Source organism: Carcharodon carcharias, chromosome 19 (genome assembly GCF_017639515.1).
Source record: "Carcharodon carcharias isolate sCarCar2 chromosome 19, sCarCar2.pri, whole genome shotgun sequence".
Classification (NCBI taxonomy): domain Eukaryota; kingdom Metazoa; phylum Chordata; class Chondrichthyes; order Lamniformes; family Lamnidae; genus Carcharodon; species Carcharodon carcharias.
The window spans coordinates 114,173,549-114,192,010 of record NC_054485.1 but is presented as its reverse complement, the minus strand read 5'-3'; the positions used below and the strand labels follow the sequence as shown (position 1 = coordinate 114,192,010).

Genomic DNA, 18,462 nt, shown 5'->3' with positions numbered 1-18,462 from the left:
AGTTGTTAATGTCCTTGATTCCTCCCCCCCCCCCCCCGCCCAATGTGCATGTTACCCAAATGTCTTCCGTGCTCGGTGGGCACCGCGGGGACTGGGGTGTTTTGTTGACCCCTTTAATCACATTTTGATTTAAAGTTTGTAAGGTTCCTTTAAACTTTGTTCTTGGTTTTACAACTGACCTGAATTAGGGGCTGTGCCTGATTTATCCCAATTTTGTTGATTTGGTTTAATTGTTTTGACTCTGAGTTACCCAAATGTGGAAGGGGGCAGGACAGGAACCATTCCTGCAATGAGTGGCACATCCCCCACACCTTCAGCAGCTGATGTGATCCCAAGGGGTGGGGGGAAGAAAGAATCATACCCTGAGCAATGTTCCTTCATTAAAACCATGTGTCTGCAGTGTGATTAGGGTTCTGCAGAACATCTTGTTGAGCGATTTTGCAGAGTGAGTTTTTTTATTCTACCAGATTGTTGAAAGTGAGCAAAGATATTCCCCAATCCACATACTCTCTCGGTGGAAGGTGTAACATTAAGACAGCTTTTGAAGGCTGACAGAGCTTTTGAAATAGATATAATCCAGTAGTTGTATCTGGTGGTTGCTAGCTATTCAATCATTAACCAGCATTCTCTGCAGCGGGTCAAAGTCTGATCTCTCAGGATCCCTGTATCGAATTAAGCATTAATCTGTTCTAACAAGAGTTGACATATCATATTTATTGCTAATAGAAAACCATGTTAAGGAAGGAGAAGGAATGAAACAGGAAAAGAAACTCAAACCACAACCCCCTGGAGTTGGCTGCTGTGTTGCCATCTCTTGTTCCAGGATCTTCTGAGCAGTTAGGCAGCCACAGAGTCTGAGAGAGGGGCCTGTGCTCTCTTCCAAATGATTGTGCACCTTTTCCCAGCTTTGTAACTGGGGATAAGCAGGCTTCCTATAAATCACCACCAGGAATGCAGAGCACCCCCCACACACACAAAACAATTTGGAAGTTTGTAAAGCAGCGCAGACATATTCCATCCAGAACAGTCACTTCAAGTATACGACAGAAACAGACCACAACCAGTCTATTCAAACCTCTTCACACACTTCATCCATATCCCTCCTGTCATGTATGCATAGGCCTCCCCTTAAACTAATCCAGGCTCTTATTCAATCACACCACGTGACTGAGAGTTCCTTATTCCCACTATCTCTGAAAATCAATTCCTTCTAAATTTTGTAACCTGTTGGTTATGTTTATGTCCCTTGGTTCTCGACTCTCCCACATCTATCAAAAGCCCTTCATAATTTTATAGACGCTATACTCGGTGACTTCTGCCATCTCTTTTCTAAAGAATCCCAGCTTGTTCAGCCTTTGTCCTGGTCTGCACTTTCTCCATTACATCTATATCCAGACTGCACACACAGTAAGTGTTCCATATAAATTTAACATTAACTCCCTGCCTCAATATTCTATTCCTCCTGAACAAACACCAGTACTGTTTGCACTTTTTATTTATACATCTGTCGTCCCCAGACTGGTTTGTCCACTGGACTGAAGGTCATGAACTGTCCTGACCACCCCCGGATAAGGTGAGTTGATCTCAGTCACTTTCTCCAAATGATTAGGGTCTTCCCCCTCCCTCACTCCAGCTGTCAGACACAGAGAACAAATCCTGCCTCTCGAGCCGGGGAGGGGAGACATGCACTGGACAGCGGGGTAGTTTCTGTCCCAGGTCTGCTCTAGTTGTACGGTATGCACCATGACTGCATTCTGATGCTGCTCAACACTTTGGGGCATGTTAAACGGGGAATAAAAATGCCTAAACTGCAAAAGATTCCTGTACGTTATTGAAATTTGAGTTGATTAAACTAACTATAGCTAATACTGATCTATTTAGTATTTGAATGTAGCATATTGTGGCATCCGAAATAAATGGATCTTGGTGATTATGAAACTGAGATACTCAATGGGCTGTATTTTTTCCCTACAGATTATGGGTAGTGGCAGGATTTGATCCTGCACAGTCCACTCTCTCTCGCATCAATCCTGTTTGAAGGATTCCCTAGACAGACACGTCGGCGCGGGGGGGGGGGGGGGGAATGGGGAGGCGCTCTGGTTCTGTCCCTGACCTCCCAAACAAGGTAATCTGCAGAGCTCCATCTCCACTCCAGCCAGGGCTGTGCACTGTGTTCCACCACCCACAAGTGAGAACAGCTCTGGGTCAGAACTTGATCAGAAGGTCCCAGATGTGAGGCAAAATCCCTCTGCCTCCAGCATGAATTGCAGCCTCACAATCACAGAATTGTTACGGTGCAGGAGGCAGCCATTCAGCCCATCCTGTCTGCACTTGCTCTCTGAATGACCATTCCCCCATGCACATCACCGCTCCTTGTTCTGAGCTGCAGAGTGGGATGTTGAATAGTTGGGCTCCAAGTTTATTGAATGATGATTTATCACGGTGGTTCTCAAACTCTTTTCATCAAAGTGTCTCCTCTAGAAATGGATTAGAAGTCACAGCCAAGCCCTTCACCCATCTGAATAAGTACAGCACGTGATGAGTGTTTCATCGTGCTTAAAGAAAACTGGTTCCTGCAGATATCAGAGAGATGGATGTGCGCACAAAGCCGAGTTAAACACGTTGAACCCTCTCTGGAACAAAACTGAACTTACCTGATGCCCACCACCAGCGTTGGGAACAGACGGTGTGTGTGCTGCTCTCACCACTCCCCTCCTAGATGAGACAGCCAGCCCACTCTGCACTATGTGGTATCTGTCCTCTGCTCCTGCCTCCAGCCACCCAATTACTTGGCAGGTCCAGATTTTGTGAACCACTGATGTACCAGGCAAGACAGCTCTTTTTCAAACCAGCGCCAGTTCTCCTTAACCAACACAGATTTGAGTATTCATTTTATTCATCATTAAGGTCGAGGTACAGAAAATATGGGTACAAAACACATCTCGAAGCACTGATCAAAACTATTCAATTCTCAATCCTCAAGATTGAACAAATCAATTCTTTCATCAAGATCAGCACTGTTGTTTGAAGGAAGGGGGATGGAAATTCCACCAAAGGATATTACTGACAGCTGAACAGTTGGGCTGAGTTTTAATCTAACAGTTCCCACAGGGTGACGTGGAGTGGGGTCTGTTTTACTGCACGCTGAAGGGATATTAAAAAGGGTGAACCGCTCAGAGATCGAATACCAGAGGCTGGTGTTCAACTCACCTCCAAGATGAACCAGCTCATGTTTTCAGATATTCAGACACAACCAAGACCAGGGAATTTCCTGGCAACAGATCGCTTCTACTCAGGAGGGAAAGTCGTGTCCCTCCTCGATCAGACGAGCACAATCCTTACTCTGACCTCTCATTAGAAAACAATCTACAGGTATCAATACAGTACAGGCATCACAGAGCCGTGGGGGCACTGGCAGCTGACTCATTGGGTTTATAAAGCATGGGGAGGGGCTGGGGACAGGAGAGAGAGAGACACAGCAGTACAGTGGGGAAACTGGAGATGGTAGGCAAATGCCCCACATTACAGGGATATGGCCAAGAATGGAGGAGGGGGTGGGAGAAAAGGATAAAGAGAAAGAGCCAGCAAAAGAAGATTCTTTGCAGATATATTTTCAAGACTCAGATTTAGGTTTAAATGTTAACAGGTTCTCCAGATTTGAAGATTTCAAGTTTCACTCAGTTGACGAGGTCTGAAAGCCCTGATAGTGGATAGACTCTTATGATAAACTAGCTATACAGCAATATCACAACTCAAAATCAGATGAAGGAATTTGCTCTTTTACAATTCTGGCTCTGCAATGCAGTCAGCAATTGAAATGAGCAGGTAAAGTGGAGAAGCCGGACAAACACACACTGTCCCTCAGTCTCGGCACACTCAGCCCTGATCTAGCTGGCGATACAGTTTAATGGTTATTAACTGCACTTCAGGATCCCCACTCCTCAGATCCAGAGCTTGGAGCATACTGTTCAATGCTGCCTTCAATTCTCCTTGCTCCATCTGCACTTTGCCACGTTTCACCAGCCTCTCATATTCACCCAGTGTAGGCTCTGCCTCTTCACCTGCTGCACGTGTATCGATCACAGTCAGTTGTGCTGGCGCCTTTGTGAAGGTCTCCAGCTGTTCATCAGAGCCAAGTTCTGGGTCGAACGTTCCAGATTGATCTTCGCTGCTCCCAGCCTCTTCATTGCTCCCTGTCACCATTGAGCTGCTCGACTCAGAGACTCCCTCATCACTGCTGGCCGCTCCCAGCTCCACGCTCTGCCTTTCAGGCATTGCTTCTTCCACAGATCTACCGTCCGCTTGACTTTGGCTGGGCTCAGCGGTCTGCTCACCTGTGTTTTCCTCTCCATCGCTCTGGCTGCTTACATTATCATCTGTATCACCATCATCATCAACACGCAGGGCACCCACACTGCCAGGGGGAGCCTCATCCATGTCCTCCACATCGTCAAGAACCTGGCAGATTAACGAACGCCTGGAAGCCACTGAGTGATTTCCACTTCTGTTCAGGAAAGCTGGAAGGGGCGAGTTTAACCCTTTAGGGGTGGAAGCAGCAGCTACATTGAAAGCTTTCAGAATCGGACTGGTCACAAACTGACGTAGGGAATTCTCTGGGGCACTGGGAGGGTCGAGGTCACCCTCAGTTTCCTCCTCGCTGTCACTGGCAATCACTCTACCGTGGCACTTCTTCCAGGGCTGGAAAACTTCGGAGGAATCCTCTTCCACGCTGCTGGGAGACTCGGTGCCTGGGGACAGAGGGGGCTTACTAGGCTGCTCAACAGGCCAAGCTGCTTCCATGTTGCCTGGCTGTGTCTCTATTAAAGAACTGGAAGAGTCTTCCATCAGGAGTTTGGCTTCAGCCAGCTTGTCAGAATCCAGATTCTCCCCCTCTTCCATAGTCTCTTCCAACACCAGATTGAAATCAGATTCAAACAGGGCTTTGGAGCCAGGAGAATTAATCTCAGAGGTAGACAGCTCTGCCTTGGACTCATCACCTTGGCCCTCGGTGGAAAACTGCTGCTGCTGCTGTGGGCTGTTTTGAAGAGCCAGGGAGAGTTTGCCACTCGAGTCAGATAACTGGCACACAGCAGGTTCGAGGTCTGCAATAAGAGAGTCACCTCCACCACCATCATCATCCCTGGTAGTATGGGTGTCACCAGGTGACACGGAGCTGTCCAACATAACCACGCTGTCATTTTGCTCCTCTGACTCTATCGGCAGCTCAGCTAACCTGCAGCTCAGGTTAAGCACCTCATCAGCCATCTCTTGGTCGACTGGCTTTGTTAAATCCACCGTGACTGGTGGGTAGGGAGGAGTGCGGTTTTCAGTCAATACTGGGAACATGCTGCTGGTAGAATCTGGCTGTGGTCTTGTGATTCCTTCTCCTCTGCCTGCAAGAGCAAAAACAACAAACCCCCCCCCAAGGTGGTCGAATTAAAAACAAACACACATTTTAAACAAACTGCTCACAGGTTTCTCTTGGTAACATAGCTACTGAGAGACTGAATACTGTTGCTTTAGGATTCTTCCTTTCGTTTTAAGAAAAAAAAAACAAGTTTGCATTTCTGTAGCACCTTTCCTGACAGGGCATCCCAAAGCTCTTTACAGCCAATGAAGTATGTCTGAAATGTAGTCACTGTTGGAATTTCCAACAAAACAGCAATAACTGGATAATCTGAGCGATGGCAGTAGAGGGATAAATATTAGCCCAGGAAACATCTTAATCAAATCTCCTCTCAACATTCTCCAAGGAAAACAGTACCAACTTCTCCAATCTATCTTCATTACTGTAGTCCCTCATCCCTGGAACCATTCCCATGAATCTTTTCTACACTCTCTCCAATGCCCTCACAGCCTTCCTAAAGTGCAGCTCCCAGTACTGGACACAATACTGCAGCAGGGGCTGAACCAGTGTTTTATAATACAGGTTTAACATACTTTCCATGTTTTTGTACTCTATGCCCCTATTAATAAAGCCTAGGATATTATATGCTTAGTAACCTCTCTCTCAGCCCTGTCCTGCCACCCTCAATGATCTATGCACATATACGCCCAGGTCCCTCTGTTCCCACCTTTAGAATTGTACCCTTTATATTGTCTCTCCTCTATCTTTTCCTGCTCAGAACTGTTCAATCAGATCTTTTACATAAGAAACAGGATCAGGAGTTGACCCTCGAGCCGGCTCCACCAATCAATAAGATCACGGCTGATCTTCTTGTGTTGAAATTTCCACATTCCCATCTCACCCCGATAGCCTTTGATCCCCCTGCCTAACAAGAATCTATCTACCTCCACCTTAAAAATAGTGACCCCACCTCCACCATCCTCTGAGGCAGAGAGTTCCAAAGTCTCTTTTCTAAAAGGGTGACCCCTAATTTTAAAACACTGCCCCCTAGTTCTGAACTTACCCACAAGAGGAAACATCCTTTCCACATCCACCTTGTCAAGGCCGTTCAGGATCTTACATCAATCAAGTCACCCCTCACGCTTAAACTCCAGTGGAAACAAGCCCAGTCTGCCCAACCTTTCCTCATAAGACAACCCACTCATTCCAGGTATCAATCTAGTAAACCTCCTCTGAACCGCCTCCAATGCATTTACATCCTTGGCTGGCAGATTCCCCCTGGTTGGGAGAAAATGATTTAGCAAACAGGAGTTCCATGACCAGGGCTTTAGTTGGGAGCTGCATTACAGGCCAAGTGGCGTGTGTAACTGTTCCTGGTAACTGGCCAGTCAGAGTCAGGAGTTAGTATTTATGAGTGTGTATTTACAGGGAGCTGCTTCTGCATTGGTTGTATCAGCATCACAGACTGACACCCATATTGTGCCAAAATTTTTGAACGTATGATGATGGTCAGATAAATCTGTGTTGATTGAGGGATAGATATTGGCCAGGACACCAAGGATAACTCCCCTACGCCCACCTGCGAGGGCAGATGGGGACCTTGGCTTAATGTCACATCCTGTGACTCCCTCAGTACTGGCACTGTAACAGTGCCCTACCCCCTCAACGCTGCCTCCGACAGCACATTACTCCTTCAGTGCTGCATTGGGAGCGTCAGCCTGCATTTTGTGCTCAAGTCTCTGCAACAGGGCATGAACCCATGAGTTCTGACTTGAAGGTGAGAGTGCTACCCACTGTGACTATATATTGGTCAGTAAGGTGCGCAAAGAGTCAGGAGACTACACCTGAGTGAGACAGAGACTGAGTCAGTAGCAAACTAGGTACATGTGGGAATTAAGTAAGCTTTATTGCAACTCATAAAACGTGTTAAGTATTAGTCAGATTTATCAGTACTAGTAAGGTTTATCAATAGCTGTAAGGTTTAGATAGTTAAGGTCAAGTAAAATAAAGTTAATATAAGTAAACCAAAGTAAAATAAAATTAGTGTAAGTGAAGTAAAATTAAGACATGGCAGGGCAGCTCAGTCACGTGGAATGCGTGTCCTGTAGTATGTGAAAGTCGTGGACCTAGATGGCCACATATACAGGAAGTATCACCAGCTGCAGAAACTGGAGCTCCGGGTTTCGGAGCTTGAGCAGCAGTTGGAGTCACTGTGGCGCATGGATACACATTCAGAGAGGTGGTCACGCCTCAGGCTAGGAACATGCAGGCAGACAAGGAATGAGTGACCACCAAACAGTCCAAGAGAACCAGGTAGGTAGTGCAGGAGTCCCCCAAGATCTCACTCACTAATCAGTTTTCTGTTTTGGATACTGGTTGGTTCCTTGGAGGAGTGCAGTCAGGTCCAAGTTCGTGGCACCAGCTGTGGTGTTTGAAGCATCTCTCTCAAGACCAAAGTTTCCTTTCACAAAATGGAAGAACCTGGCATGATCTGGATGTTAACCTGGGTTTTCTTTTTTTAAAAAAGGTCATAAGTTAACCTGAGAACTGTCAACAAGCAGGCCTCTTCCAAGAAATCAACTGACCAATATAGTACTTGAGTTGTTTGTTTTGAACTGCAAAGTACTTTAATTGATGAAGCTGGGAGACAAAAAAGGCAATCACATGGGAGAGGGGGAAATAAATTTAAGTTGTGAATCTGCTTTTTTAGGAGGCAGTCTTATTGGAGAACAAGCTGAGAAAGGAAGGCTCCTTCTCTCAACCTTGTCTAAAACTGTGTGTGACTATCAACCTGCAGCCAGAGAACTTTAAATGTAACTAGTCTGCATTTGGATCTGAGAAGCCGAGACCAGTGGTGTGAACTTCCAGACATCCACTGGGACCAGCGTCTCCACACGAGACAACTCCAGGGCGACAACGTCGAGACCCTGTGGACTTTATCCTTCATTTTATAATGCCCATCCTCCAAAGCCCATTTCTTCAGAGACACTCTGTCCCTTGTTTGTCTGCATGTGTGCTGGGGGAATTCTTTAGGAAGAGATGGATAGTTATACTTCCCAATTACAATTGTGTGTTAACCGGTACGGGCAACTTGTTTAGAGAAGTTGTGTTTTAAAATAAATGAATCATTCAGAGTTTTTTGAAAGAAGCCTGGTCAGACTCTTTTTTTCTTGGTACTAGAGGTATAGGTAAACAATTGGTCATCCCAGTGAGAAAATTAAACATTTAAATTAATGGTGGGGCTGGATAATTTACACACTCCTTCCATTCCAGTCTTAACAACAGGAGGGGAGGAGGAAGAGGGGAAGAGCAGTAGTGATGGTGGATTTGTTAGAGGTATAGACAGGCATTTCTGTGGCCATAGATGTGACTCCAGGATGGTTTGTTGCCTCCTTGGTGCCAGGGTCAAGATGTCACGGAGTGGCTGCAGGACATTCTTCTGTTGGGGGGGGAGGGGGGGGGGGGGAGAGTGAACAGCCAGAAGTTGTGGTCCACGTTGGTATCAATGACTTAGGTAGGAAGGGGGATGAGGTCTTGAAAGCTGATTCCAGGGAGCTAGCAAGGATACTGAAAAGCAGGACCCCTAAGGCAGTAATCTCAGGATTATTTCCAGACCCACCTGCTAATGAGCATAGAAACAAGAGAATTGAGTGATGGAACACATGGCTGGTGAACTGGTGTAGTAAGGTAGGGCAGATTTCTGAGGCATTGGGACCGGTTCTGGGGCAGGTGGGACCTGTAAAAGATGGACGGGCTGCATCTTAACAGATTAACATCCTCACAGGGAGATTCCCTAGTGCTATTGGGAAGGATTTAAACTAGATTGGCCGGTTTGGCGGGGCAGGGGGGGAGAGGAGTGGGAACCTAAGAGGGAGCTCAGGTTCAAGGGAGGCGAAACTGGTAAAAGGAAGTAGAAAAGTAGAAAGCAAAAATAGAAATAAAAATAGCTGGAAAAACTCAGCAGGTCTGACAGCATCTGTGGAGAGGAAGACAGAGTTAACGTTTCGAGTCCGTCTGATTCTTCATCAGTTCGGACTCGAAACATTTACTCTGTCTTCCTCTCCACAGATGCTGTCAGACCTGCTGAGATTTTCCAGCTATTTTTATTTTTGTTTCGGATTTCCAGCATCCGCAGTATTTTGCTTTTATTTAAGCAAAAATAGAAGACTGACAAAGGATAGACAAGCATCAAATAGGATCAGAATAGAGAACAATGTTAAAAAAACGTGATGACTTGAATGCACAAATTGAGGTAAATGAGTACGATTTAATTGCCATTACAGAGACCTGGCTACAGGGTGACCAAGTTTGGGAACTGAATATCCAAAAGGATATTCTGCATTTAGGAGTTAAAGGCAAAAAAAAGGACAAAGGGGCGGGGTAGCATTCTTAATAAGGGACGTGATCAGTACATTAGTGAGAGAGGATCTTAGATCAAAGGATCAAGATGTAGAATCCGTCTGGGTGGAGCTAAGAAACAGCAAGGGGCAGCACACATTGGTGGTAGTTGTTGATATGCCAAACTGTAGTGGGAGTTTGGGCACGGTATAAAGCAGGAAATCAGAGTTGCATGTAACATGGGTAAGGCAGTGATAATGGGCAACTTCAACTTACACAGACTAGGTTAGCCAAATCAGCACTAATGCTGTGGAGGAGGAATTCCTGGAATGTGTACGAGATGGGTTTCTGAAGCTGTACATTGAGGGGCCAATTAGGGATCGGGTTATTTTGGAGAAAGGGCTAATTAATAACAAATAGTGACCATAATATGATAGAATTTCACATTAAGTTTGAATGCAATATAGTTCATTATGAAAGCAGGGTCTTAAATCTGAAGAAATCATGAAGGTATGAGGGGCAAGTTGGCTATGGTGGATTGGGAAAATACACAAAGATTTGACTGTTGACAGGCAATGGCTAGTATTTAAAGAAATACTACACAGTCTACAGCAGATATTCTTCCCTCAAAGGCACAAACACCCAAAGAGAAAGGTAAATCAACCGTGACTAACGAAAGGAGTAAAAAGATTGCACTCGATCAAAGGAAGTGGCTTATAAGGATCCCAGAAAAAGTGGCAAGTCTGAGGATTGGGAGCAATTTAGAACCCAGCAAAGAAACTGGGAAAAAGAGAATGTAAATGCAAACCAGTGAGGAGCATTAAGGCAGACTGTAAAGGTTTCTTGGTGAGACCTCACCTGGAGTATTGTGCACAGTTTTGGTCTCCTTATCTCAGGAAGGATGTACTTGCCATAGAGGGAGAGTGACTGAGGTTCACCAGACTAATGCCTGGGATGGTGGGATTGTTTTATGAGGAGACTGGGTTTGTATTCCCTCGAGTTTCGAAGAATGAGGGGTACCCTCACTGAAACTTACAAAATTCTTACAGGGCATGACAAGGTGGATGTGGATAAGATGTTTCCCCTGGCTGGTGAGTCTAAAACCAGGATATGGGGTAGGCCATTTAAGACTGAGATCAGGAGGAATTTCTTCACTCAGCGGGTGGTGAATCTTTGGAATTCTCTACCCCAGAGGACTGTGGAAGCTCAATCATTGAGCATGTTCAAGACAGAAATTGATAGATTTCTGGAGACTAAAGACATCAAGGGACATGGGGATAGCCCGGGAAAGTGGTGTTGAGGTAGATGATCAGCCATGAGCGTATTGAATGGTAAGGCAGGCTCGAGGGGCCGAGTGACATACTCCTGCTCCTAAATTCCTATAGCAGGGCGCAGCCTTCAACTTGCATTTTACCCAGATGGCTAACTGGGAGCACAAACCAGTGTAGCACAAGGAACATAGGCTTTTCCCCATCAGAAACACCACGCACAACTGAATAATAACCAGCTCATACAAGTCTGCAACACTCTCCCACAAAAAGTCAATGCTAGCTCAATTAGTTATCTTTATAAAGCTCAGATAGATCAATGTTTTCTAGCTAAGGGTATAAAGAGATATGGAGACAAGGCAGGTAGGATGGATCAGCCATGAGCTCACTCAATGACAGAACAGGCTTGAGGGGCTGAATGGTCTCCTCTATTGTAGCATTTTTAAAAATTCATTCACGGGATGTGGGCTTCACTGGCTGGGCCCAGCATTTATTGCCCATCCCTAATTGCCCCTTGAGAAGGTGGTGGTGAGCTGCCTTCTCAATCCGCTGCAGTCCATGTGGTGTAGGTACACCCACAGTGCTGTTAGGGAGGGAGTTCCAGGATTTTGTCCATGTGGTGTAGGTACACCCACAGTGCTGTTAGGGAGGGAGTTCCAGGATTTTATCCGTGTGGTGTAGGTACACCCACAGTGCTGTTAGGGAGAGAGTTCCAGGATTTTGTCCATGTGGTGTAGGTACACCCACAGTGCTGTTAGGGAGGGAGTTCCAGGATTTTGTCCGTGTGGTGTAGGTACACCCACAGTGCTGTTAGGGTAGGAGTTCCAGGATTTTGTCCGTGTGGTGTAGGTACACCCACAGTGCTGTTAGGGAGAGAGTTCCAGGATTATGTCCGTGTGGTGTAGGTACACCCACAGTGCTGTTAGGGATGGAGTTCCAGGATTTTGTCCGTGTGGTGTAGGTACACCCACAGTGCTGTTAGGGAGAGAGTTCCAGGATTTTGTCCATGTGGTGTAGGTACACCCACAGTGCTGTTAGGGATGGAGTTCCAGGATTTTGTCCGTGTGGTGTAGGTACACCCACAGTGCTGTTAGGGAGAGAGTTCCAGGATTTTGTCCATGTGGTGTAGGTACACCCACAGTGCTGTTAGGGAGGGAGTTCCAGGATTTTGTCCGTGTGGTGTAGGTACACCCACAGTGCTGTTAGGGTAGGAGTTCCAGGATTTTGTCCGTGTGGTGTAGGTACACCCACAGTGCTGTTAGGGAGGGAGTTCCAGGATTTTGTCCGTGTGGTGTAGGTACACCCACAGTGCTGTTAGGGTAGGAGTTCCAGGATTTTGTCCGTGTGGTGTAGGTACACCCACAGTGCTGTTAGGGAGAGAGTTCCAGGATTATGTCCGTGTGGTGTAGGTACACCCACAGTGCTGTTAGGGAGAGAGTTCCAGGATTATGTCCGTGTGGTGTAGGTACACCCACAGTGCTGTTAGGGAGAGAGTTCCAGGATATTGTCCACGTGGTGTAGGTACGCCCACAGTGCTGTTAGGGAGGGAGTTCCAGGATTTTGTCCGTGTGGTGTAGGTACACCCACAGTGCTGTTAGGGAGGGAGTTCCAGGATATTGTCCGTGTGGTGTAGGTACACCCACAGTGCTGTTAGGGAGGGAGTTCCAGGATTTTGTCCGTGTGGTGTAGGTACACCCACAGTGCTGTTAGGGAGGGATTTTGACCCAGCGACAGTGAGAAAGGACGATTCGGAGTTGGGCTGGGGTAAGGAGAGGATACAGCTCAGTGTCCTGTTCCAATCCATTGGAGTGATGTTTGCTGCAGACAAGGACAGGAGCAGTCTCAGGTGTGACACACGCTGCAGGCGAATAGCCAGCTGAGAAGGAAAGCCACATGATGGTAACAGAGTGCTTACATCACAGAATTTTAATAGCACAGAAGGAGGCCATTCGGCCCATTGTGTCTGTACCAGCTCTCCAAATGAGCATTCTGACCATGTGCCATTGCCCTGTCTTTTCCCCGTACCCCTGCACATTAGATGATTATTTGAATAGAAACAACGTCCTCTTGAATGCCTCGATTGAACCTGCCTCCACCATACTTCCAGGCAGCACATTCCAGACCTGAGCCACTCTCTGTGGGGAATAAGATTTTTCCCACATCACATTTGCTTCCTTTGCAAGTCATTAAATCTGTGCCCTCTCGTTCTTGATCCTTTTACGATTGAGAACAGCTTCTCCCTATCTACTCTGTCCAGCCCCCTCATAATTTTGAACATCTCTATCAAATCTCCTCTCCAAGGAGAACTGTACCAGCCTCTCAAGTCTAGCTTTGTATCTGAAGTTTCTCATCCCTGGAACCATTCTTGTGAATCTCTTCTGCACTCTCTCCAATGTGTTCACATCCTTCCTATAATGTGGCGCCCAGAACTGTACACAACACTCCAGCTGAGGTCTAACAAGTATCTTATATAAATTCAGCATAACCTCCCTGCTCTTGTACTCTATGCCCAGGATACTATTTGCTTTATTAACTGTTCTCTCCACCTGTCCTGCCACCTTCAATGGTCTATACAAATGGACACCCAAGTCTTTTATTCCCACACCCCTTTCAAAATTTCACCCCTTATTTTATATTGTCTCTCCATGTTCTTCCTACCAAAATGCATCACCTCACACTTCTTCACATTGAACTTCATCTGCCACCTATCTGCCCCCTGCACCAACTTGTCCATGTCCTTTTGAAGTCCTACACTGTCCTCCTCACAGTTTACAACACTCCCAATCCTAATCACTGGACTGGTAATCCACACAACATGAGCCACCAGTGAACAAATTCTTAAAAAGCACCAAAGTCCAAGAGAGGAGAACAGTACCTGTAATTGTCGGAGGCTCTCGAGGTCTGTTCAGCCAGCCTGGTTCAGTATCAGTCTGGATATTCTGTGCTAGCTGCTGTTGGAGTTGTGACTCAGCTGCCACCAGCTCCTGGGCTTTCTGCACACGTTGCTGGATGTAATGCCTTGATTCGGGATCATTAACTGAGTTTTCCTCATCGGGGACAACATCCTGGGAGAAAACAAGGTCATGGTCTGTCACTCCGAACATCTCGAGGGTGTGCAGGAAGGCAATATGCTGGTCCAGCGTGCTGTCTGTCCGTCTCTGGCTGGAGTGCATGGACTGCAGCTGCCTCTGTGTGCTCGAGGTCCGGGGGTCCTCCAGTATGAACAGTTCCCTCAGCTCCTGTCTGCTGAAATAGCGAAAGGGATTCTTCTGCTCTCCAACTGACTGGCGAACCAGAGAGTCTACCAGAATAAAGAGACAGAGCGATTACCAGCATTAATCACATTCCTTTCAAAGTTAGTGCCCCTAACCTCATTACCATTAAAGGCTGCTCTTGGGGCTGTGGTTGAAGGGGAATTGGATAAATACTTGGAGAAAAAAATTGCAGAGATATGGGAACAAGCAGGGAACTCCAACTGTCCAGGTACTGGGGAGTCTGTGTACAGTTTTGGTCATCGTACCTAAAGAGGGACATCCTCGCTTTGGAAGCAGTTCAGAGAAGGTTCACTCGGCTGATTCCTGGGTTGAAGGAGTTGTCTTATGAGGAAATGTTGAGCAGGTTGGGCCTACAGGAGAATGAGAGGTGATCTTATTGAAGCATATCTGAGGGGGCTTGAGAGGGTAGATGCTGAAAGAATGTTTCCCCCCTCATGGGGAAAGCTAGAACGAGGGGGCACAGTTTTAAAATAAGGGGTTTACCATTTAAGATGGAGATGAGGAGGAATTTCTTCTCTGAGGGCCGTTAGTCTGTGGAATTCTTTTCCCCAGAGAGCAGTGGAGGCTGAGTCATTGAATATATTGACAAGGGAGTCAAAGGTTATGGGGGACATGGGGCAAGTGCAGTTAAGACATCTGATCAGCCACGATCTTACTGACTGGCAGTGAAGGCTCAAGGGGCCAAATGGCCTACTCCTGCTCCAATTTCTTGTGATCCAAGTTCTTATGACTAACTTGATCGCTTTTCACAGACTTGATGGGCTGAATGGCCTCCTTCTGTCCTGGATGATTCTTTCCAAGGTTGTATTCCATAACAACACAATCTCCCAAATCAAGACAGACATTTAACATGGCACAAACACTACATGCTTTTAATCCCAACTCCTTCCCCAACCAGTGTACCTACACCACAGCAGTTCCACAAAGTCTCTCACTTTCTCAAGAGTGAACTCATAAAACAAAAATGCTAGAAATGCTCAGCAGGTCTGGTAGCATCTGCAAAGAGAGTGAGAGAGAGAGAGAGAGAGAGAGAGAGAGAGAGTGAGAAACAGCTAATGTCCCAGTTCAGAACTGGACGCAGACCTGTTTCTCTCCATTGTATCTGTCCAGGTATTCCAGCTTTAACTTTCGACTTTGTTCCCTGTCGGTATTCTACACTGAGGGGCAAAGTGCAACGAACCACATGAGAAATAGGAGCAGGAGTAGGCCATTCATCTCCTCTGCTGCTCAGCAAGATCCTGGCTGACCATCAACCTCCACCCCACCTTCCTGTCCTATTCCCATACTTCCTACTTCCTTTAGTAATTCCCTGGAAATCCATCGACCTTAGCCTTGGAGATGTTCAACGAGGGAGAATCCACAACCCTCTGGAGTGGAAAGCTCCAGAAGACTCACAACCCTCAGCGAAGACTCCACAGCTGAAAGTCATACCTTTGAAGATCTGCCGCCTGTAAATCTTCTCCTCCACACTGCCACAGGTCACCAGCCTGTAGATGACGACATTGTCGGTCTGTCCGATCCTGTAGGCTCTGTCCACAGCCTGCGCGTCCGTGGCAGGATTCCAGCTCGGGTCAAAGACCACCACACGGTTTGCTGCTGTGAGGGTGAGGCCAACACCACCGACCTGGGTGGTGAGGAGGAAGACACAGTAGTTGGCCCACCGCTGGAAGGCCTCAATCTGCTTCTGCCGTTCAGGCAGTGTCATGGTGCCATCTAGGCGCATGCACTTGAAGCCCCTGTTGGTCAGGATGCGCTGGATGATGTCCAGCATCTTCCTCGATTGCGAGAAGACCAGCGTGCGTTTGCCCTCCTCCCTCAGCTTCCCCAACAAGGACAACAGGAAGACCAGCTTGCCCGACTCCTGAATCAGATCCTCATCGGACACGCGGCCGATGTCACTCGAGGCGCTGCCCTCTGTGGCCCCGCCCTCTTCTTCACAGCCTTCCAGGCCGAGCACCTGGCAGATCCTGCGGGACAGGAGTCTGGGGTGGTCGCACAGTTTCTTCAGGTTGGTGAGCTGCACCAGGGGCGAGCGCTTGGTCAGCAGCGCCTCCTGAACCTCCTCCGACGACACAAAGTTGTTGTAGATTTCCTCCTGGACCCGGCTCAGGTAAACCCAGACAATCAGATCGTTCTTCCTGGTCAAGCTGGGCATGTGGGCGCCCCCGGCGGGCGAGCTCGGCCTCTCCAGCTCACCGCCGTTCATCTGCGGGAGCTCGGGCGTTGAATGCACGTTCCCCTTAGTGCGCCGCAGGAAGTAGGGTTGGATGATCTTCATGAGGTTCTCAGAGATGCGCAGTCCCAGGGCTTTCTCTGCAGGCGTGGCGTCTTTCTCCCTGGCCCGCGTAATGGGGTTCTCATACTCCATCTTAAAGGTCTTGGCGGTGCCCAGCAAGGATCCCTGGCAGGCAAAGTCGAACATGGCCCACAACTCCTGCAGGTTGTTCTGGACCGGCGTTCCTGTCAGCAAGACACGGTGCTTGGCGGGGATAGCGCTGGCACACTTGGTGGTCTTGGTGGATTTGCTCTTGACCTTGTGAGCCTCGTCGAGCACCAGGTAGTCCCAGGTGAACTCCCGGCCGTCCAGGCTGGAGAGCTGCTGCCAGTTGTTAATCAGCATGTGGTAGCTGGTCAGCACCACGCCACCTCTCCGCTGAACCCGCTCCAGGTTTTTGGTCCGCTCGTTCCTGGCGCCGTGGAACTCTAGAAACAACAAGGACACGTCGATGAGGATCTGCCCGAGTCAGGAGCTCAACAGTTCAAAGCCCGCTGCAGACACAAAGACAAAATTCTGGGCACACGCTCTGGGATCGGTACCGAGGGAGAACCGCGCCGCCGGGGAGGTCAGTAGTGAGGGAGTGCCGCACTGTCAGAGGGTCAGTACTGAGGGAGTGCCGCACTGTCAGAGGGTCAGTACTGAGGAAGTGCCGCACTGTCAGAGGGTCAGTACTGAGGGAGTGCCGCACTGTCAGAGGGTCAGTACTGAGGGAGCGCTGCACTGTCAGAGGGTCAGTACTGAGGGAGTGCCGCACTGTCAGAGGGTCAGTACTGAGGGAGTGCTGCACTGTCAGAGGGTCAGTACTGAGGGAGTGCTGCATTGTCAGAGGGTCAGTACTGAGGGAGTGCTGCACTGTCAGAGGGTCAGTATGAGGGAGTGCTGCACTGTCGGAGGGTCAGTACGGAGGGAGTGCTGCACTGTCGGAGGGTCAGTACTGAGGGAGTGCTGCACTGTCAGAGGGTCAGTACTGAGGGAGTGCTGCACTGTCAGAGGGTCAGTGCTGAGGGAGTGCTGCACTGTCAGAGGGTCAGTGCTGAGGGAGTGCTGCACTGTCAGAGGTTCAGTACTGAGGGAGTGCTGCACTGTCAGAGGGTCAGTACTGAGAGTGTGTTGCATTGTCAGAGGGTCAGTGCTGAGGGAATGCGGCACTGTCGGAGGGTCAGTACTGAGGGAGTGCTGCACTGTCAGAGGGTCAGTGCTGAGGGAATGCGGCACTGTCAGAGGGTCAGTACTGAGGGAGCGCCGCACTGTCGGAGGTGTCGGTCCTGTTTAACTCCTCCCACCCTCTCACCTCTGACTCTCATGCCCGGGGTCCACTTGGTGAACTCGGCGGCCCAGGTGTGGAGGAGGCCGCTGGGCAGCAGCAGGAGGCAGGAGCGGACCAGCTCCGAGTCGAACATGCCGGAGAGGAAGGCGATCAGCTGCACCGTCTTCCCCAGGCCCATGTCGTCGGCCAGAATCCCGCCGGGGCCGCCGCCGCCGTGCAGCCGGTGCAGGAAGGCCACCCCCTGCCGCTGGTGCGGGTACAGCCGCTCGTACAGCCCCCGGTACAGGGAGAGGCCGCAGCCGGGCACGGCCACGAACTCGTCCCCGGCGTCCTCCCCGTCCCCGTCCCCGTCCCCGTCCCCCGCGGCCTGGGCCTGGGCCTGGGCCTGGGCCTCCAGCTCCCCCAGCGCCCGCTCCAGCCGCTCCAGCCGCCGGCTCAGCTTCCCGCTCGGGCACATGGCCTGAGCCGCCCGCATCAGCTCCAGGGCCCGCCTCAGCTCGCCGGCCCGCGCCGCCTCCTTCCCCCGGACGATCAGGGCCTGGTACCGCTGGAGCTCCCCGGCCGAGAGGGGCGGCATCGCCATCGCCATCTCCGGCGCCGGCTCGGGGCTGCGGCCCAGGGGTCTCCCGGCCGCCATCGCAGGGGCGGAGAGAGCCGCGAGCGAGCGGCCGTTATATTTGAAAAACAAC

At 49.0% G+C, this 18,462-nt stretch overlaps 1 protein-coding gene across 1 annotated transcript; it reads right to left on the bottom strand.

Annotated features, from left to right (window-relative positions):
- Positions 1-2,878: 2,878 nt before the first annotated feature.
- Positions 2,879-18,116, bottom strand: ercc6l (excision repair cross-complementation group 6-like). The gene is made up of 4 exons (XM_041213694.1): positions 17,798-18,116; positions 15,660-16,931; positions 13,829-14,254; positions 2,879-5,393 (listed from the first exon to the last, which is right to left on the bottom strand). The coding sequence occupies exons 1-4, from the start codon at positions 17,949-17,951 to the stop codon at positions 3,877-3,879; spliced, it is 3,369 nt and encodes a 1,122-aa protein (XP_041069628.1). The 5' UTR covers positions 17,952-18,116; the 3' UTR covers positions 2,879-3,876.
- Between the last annotated feature and the right edge of the window lie 346 nt (positions 18,117-18,462).

What these genes read in the sequence shown, in the direction of transcription:
- ercc6l (XM_041213694.1), bottom strand. Translation starts at nt 17,951, where the DNA reads ATGGGCCTGGGGAAGACGGTGCAGCTGATCGCCTTCCTCTCCGGCATG. An exon ending in CCCGGGCATGAGAGTCAGAG is followed by an intron (nt 16,932 to 17,797) that starts GTGAGAGGGTGG and finishes TGTTGTTTCTAG; the next exon opens with AGTTCCACGGCGCCAGGAAC. An exon ending in CAGGCGGCAGATCTTCAAAG is followed by an intron (nt 14,255 to 15,659) that starts GTATGACTTTCA and finishes TTATTCTGGTAG; the next exon opens with ACTCTCTGGTTCGCCAGTCA.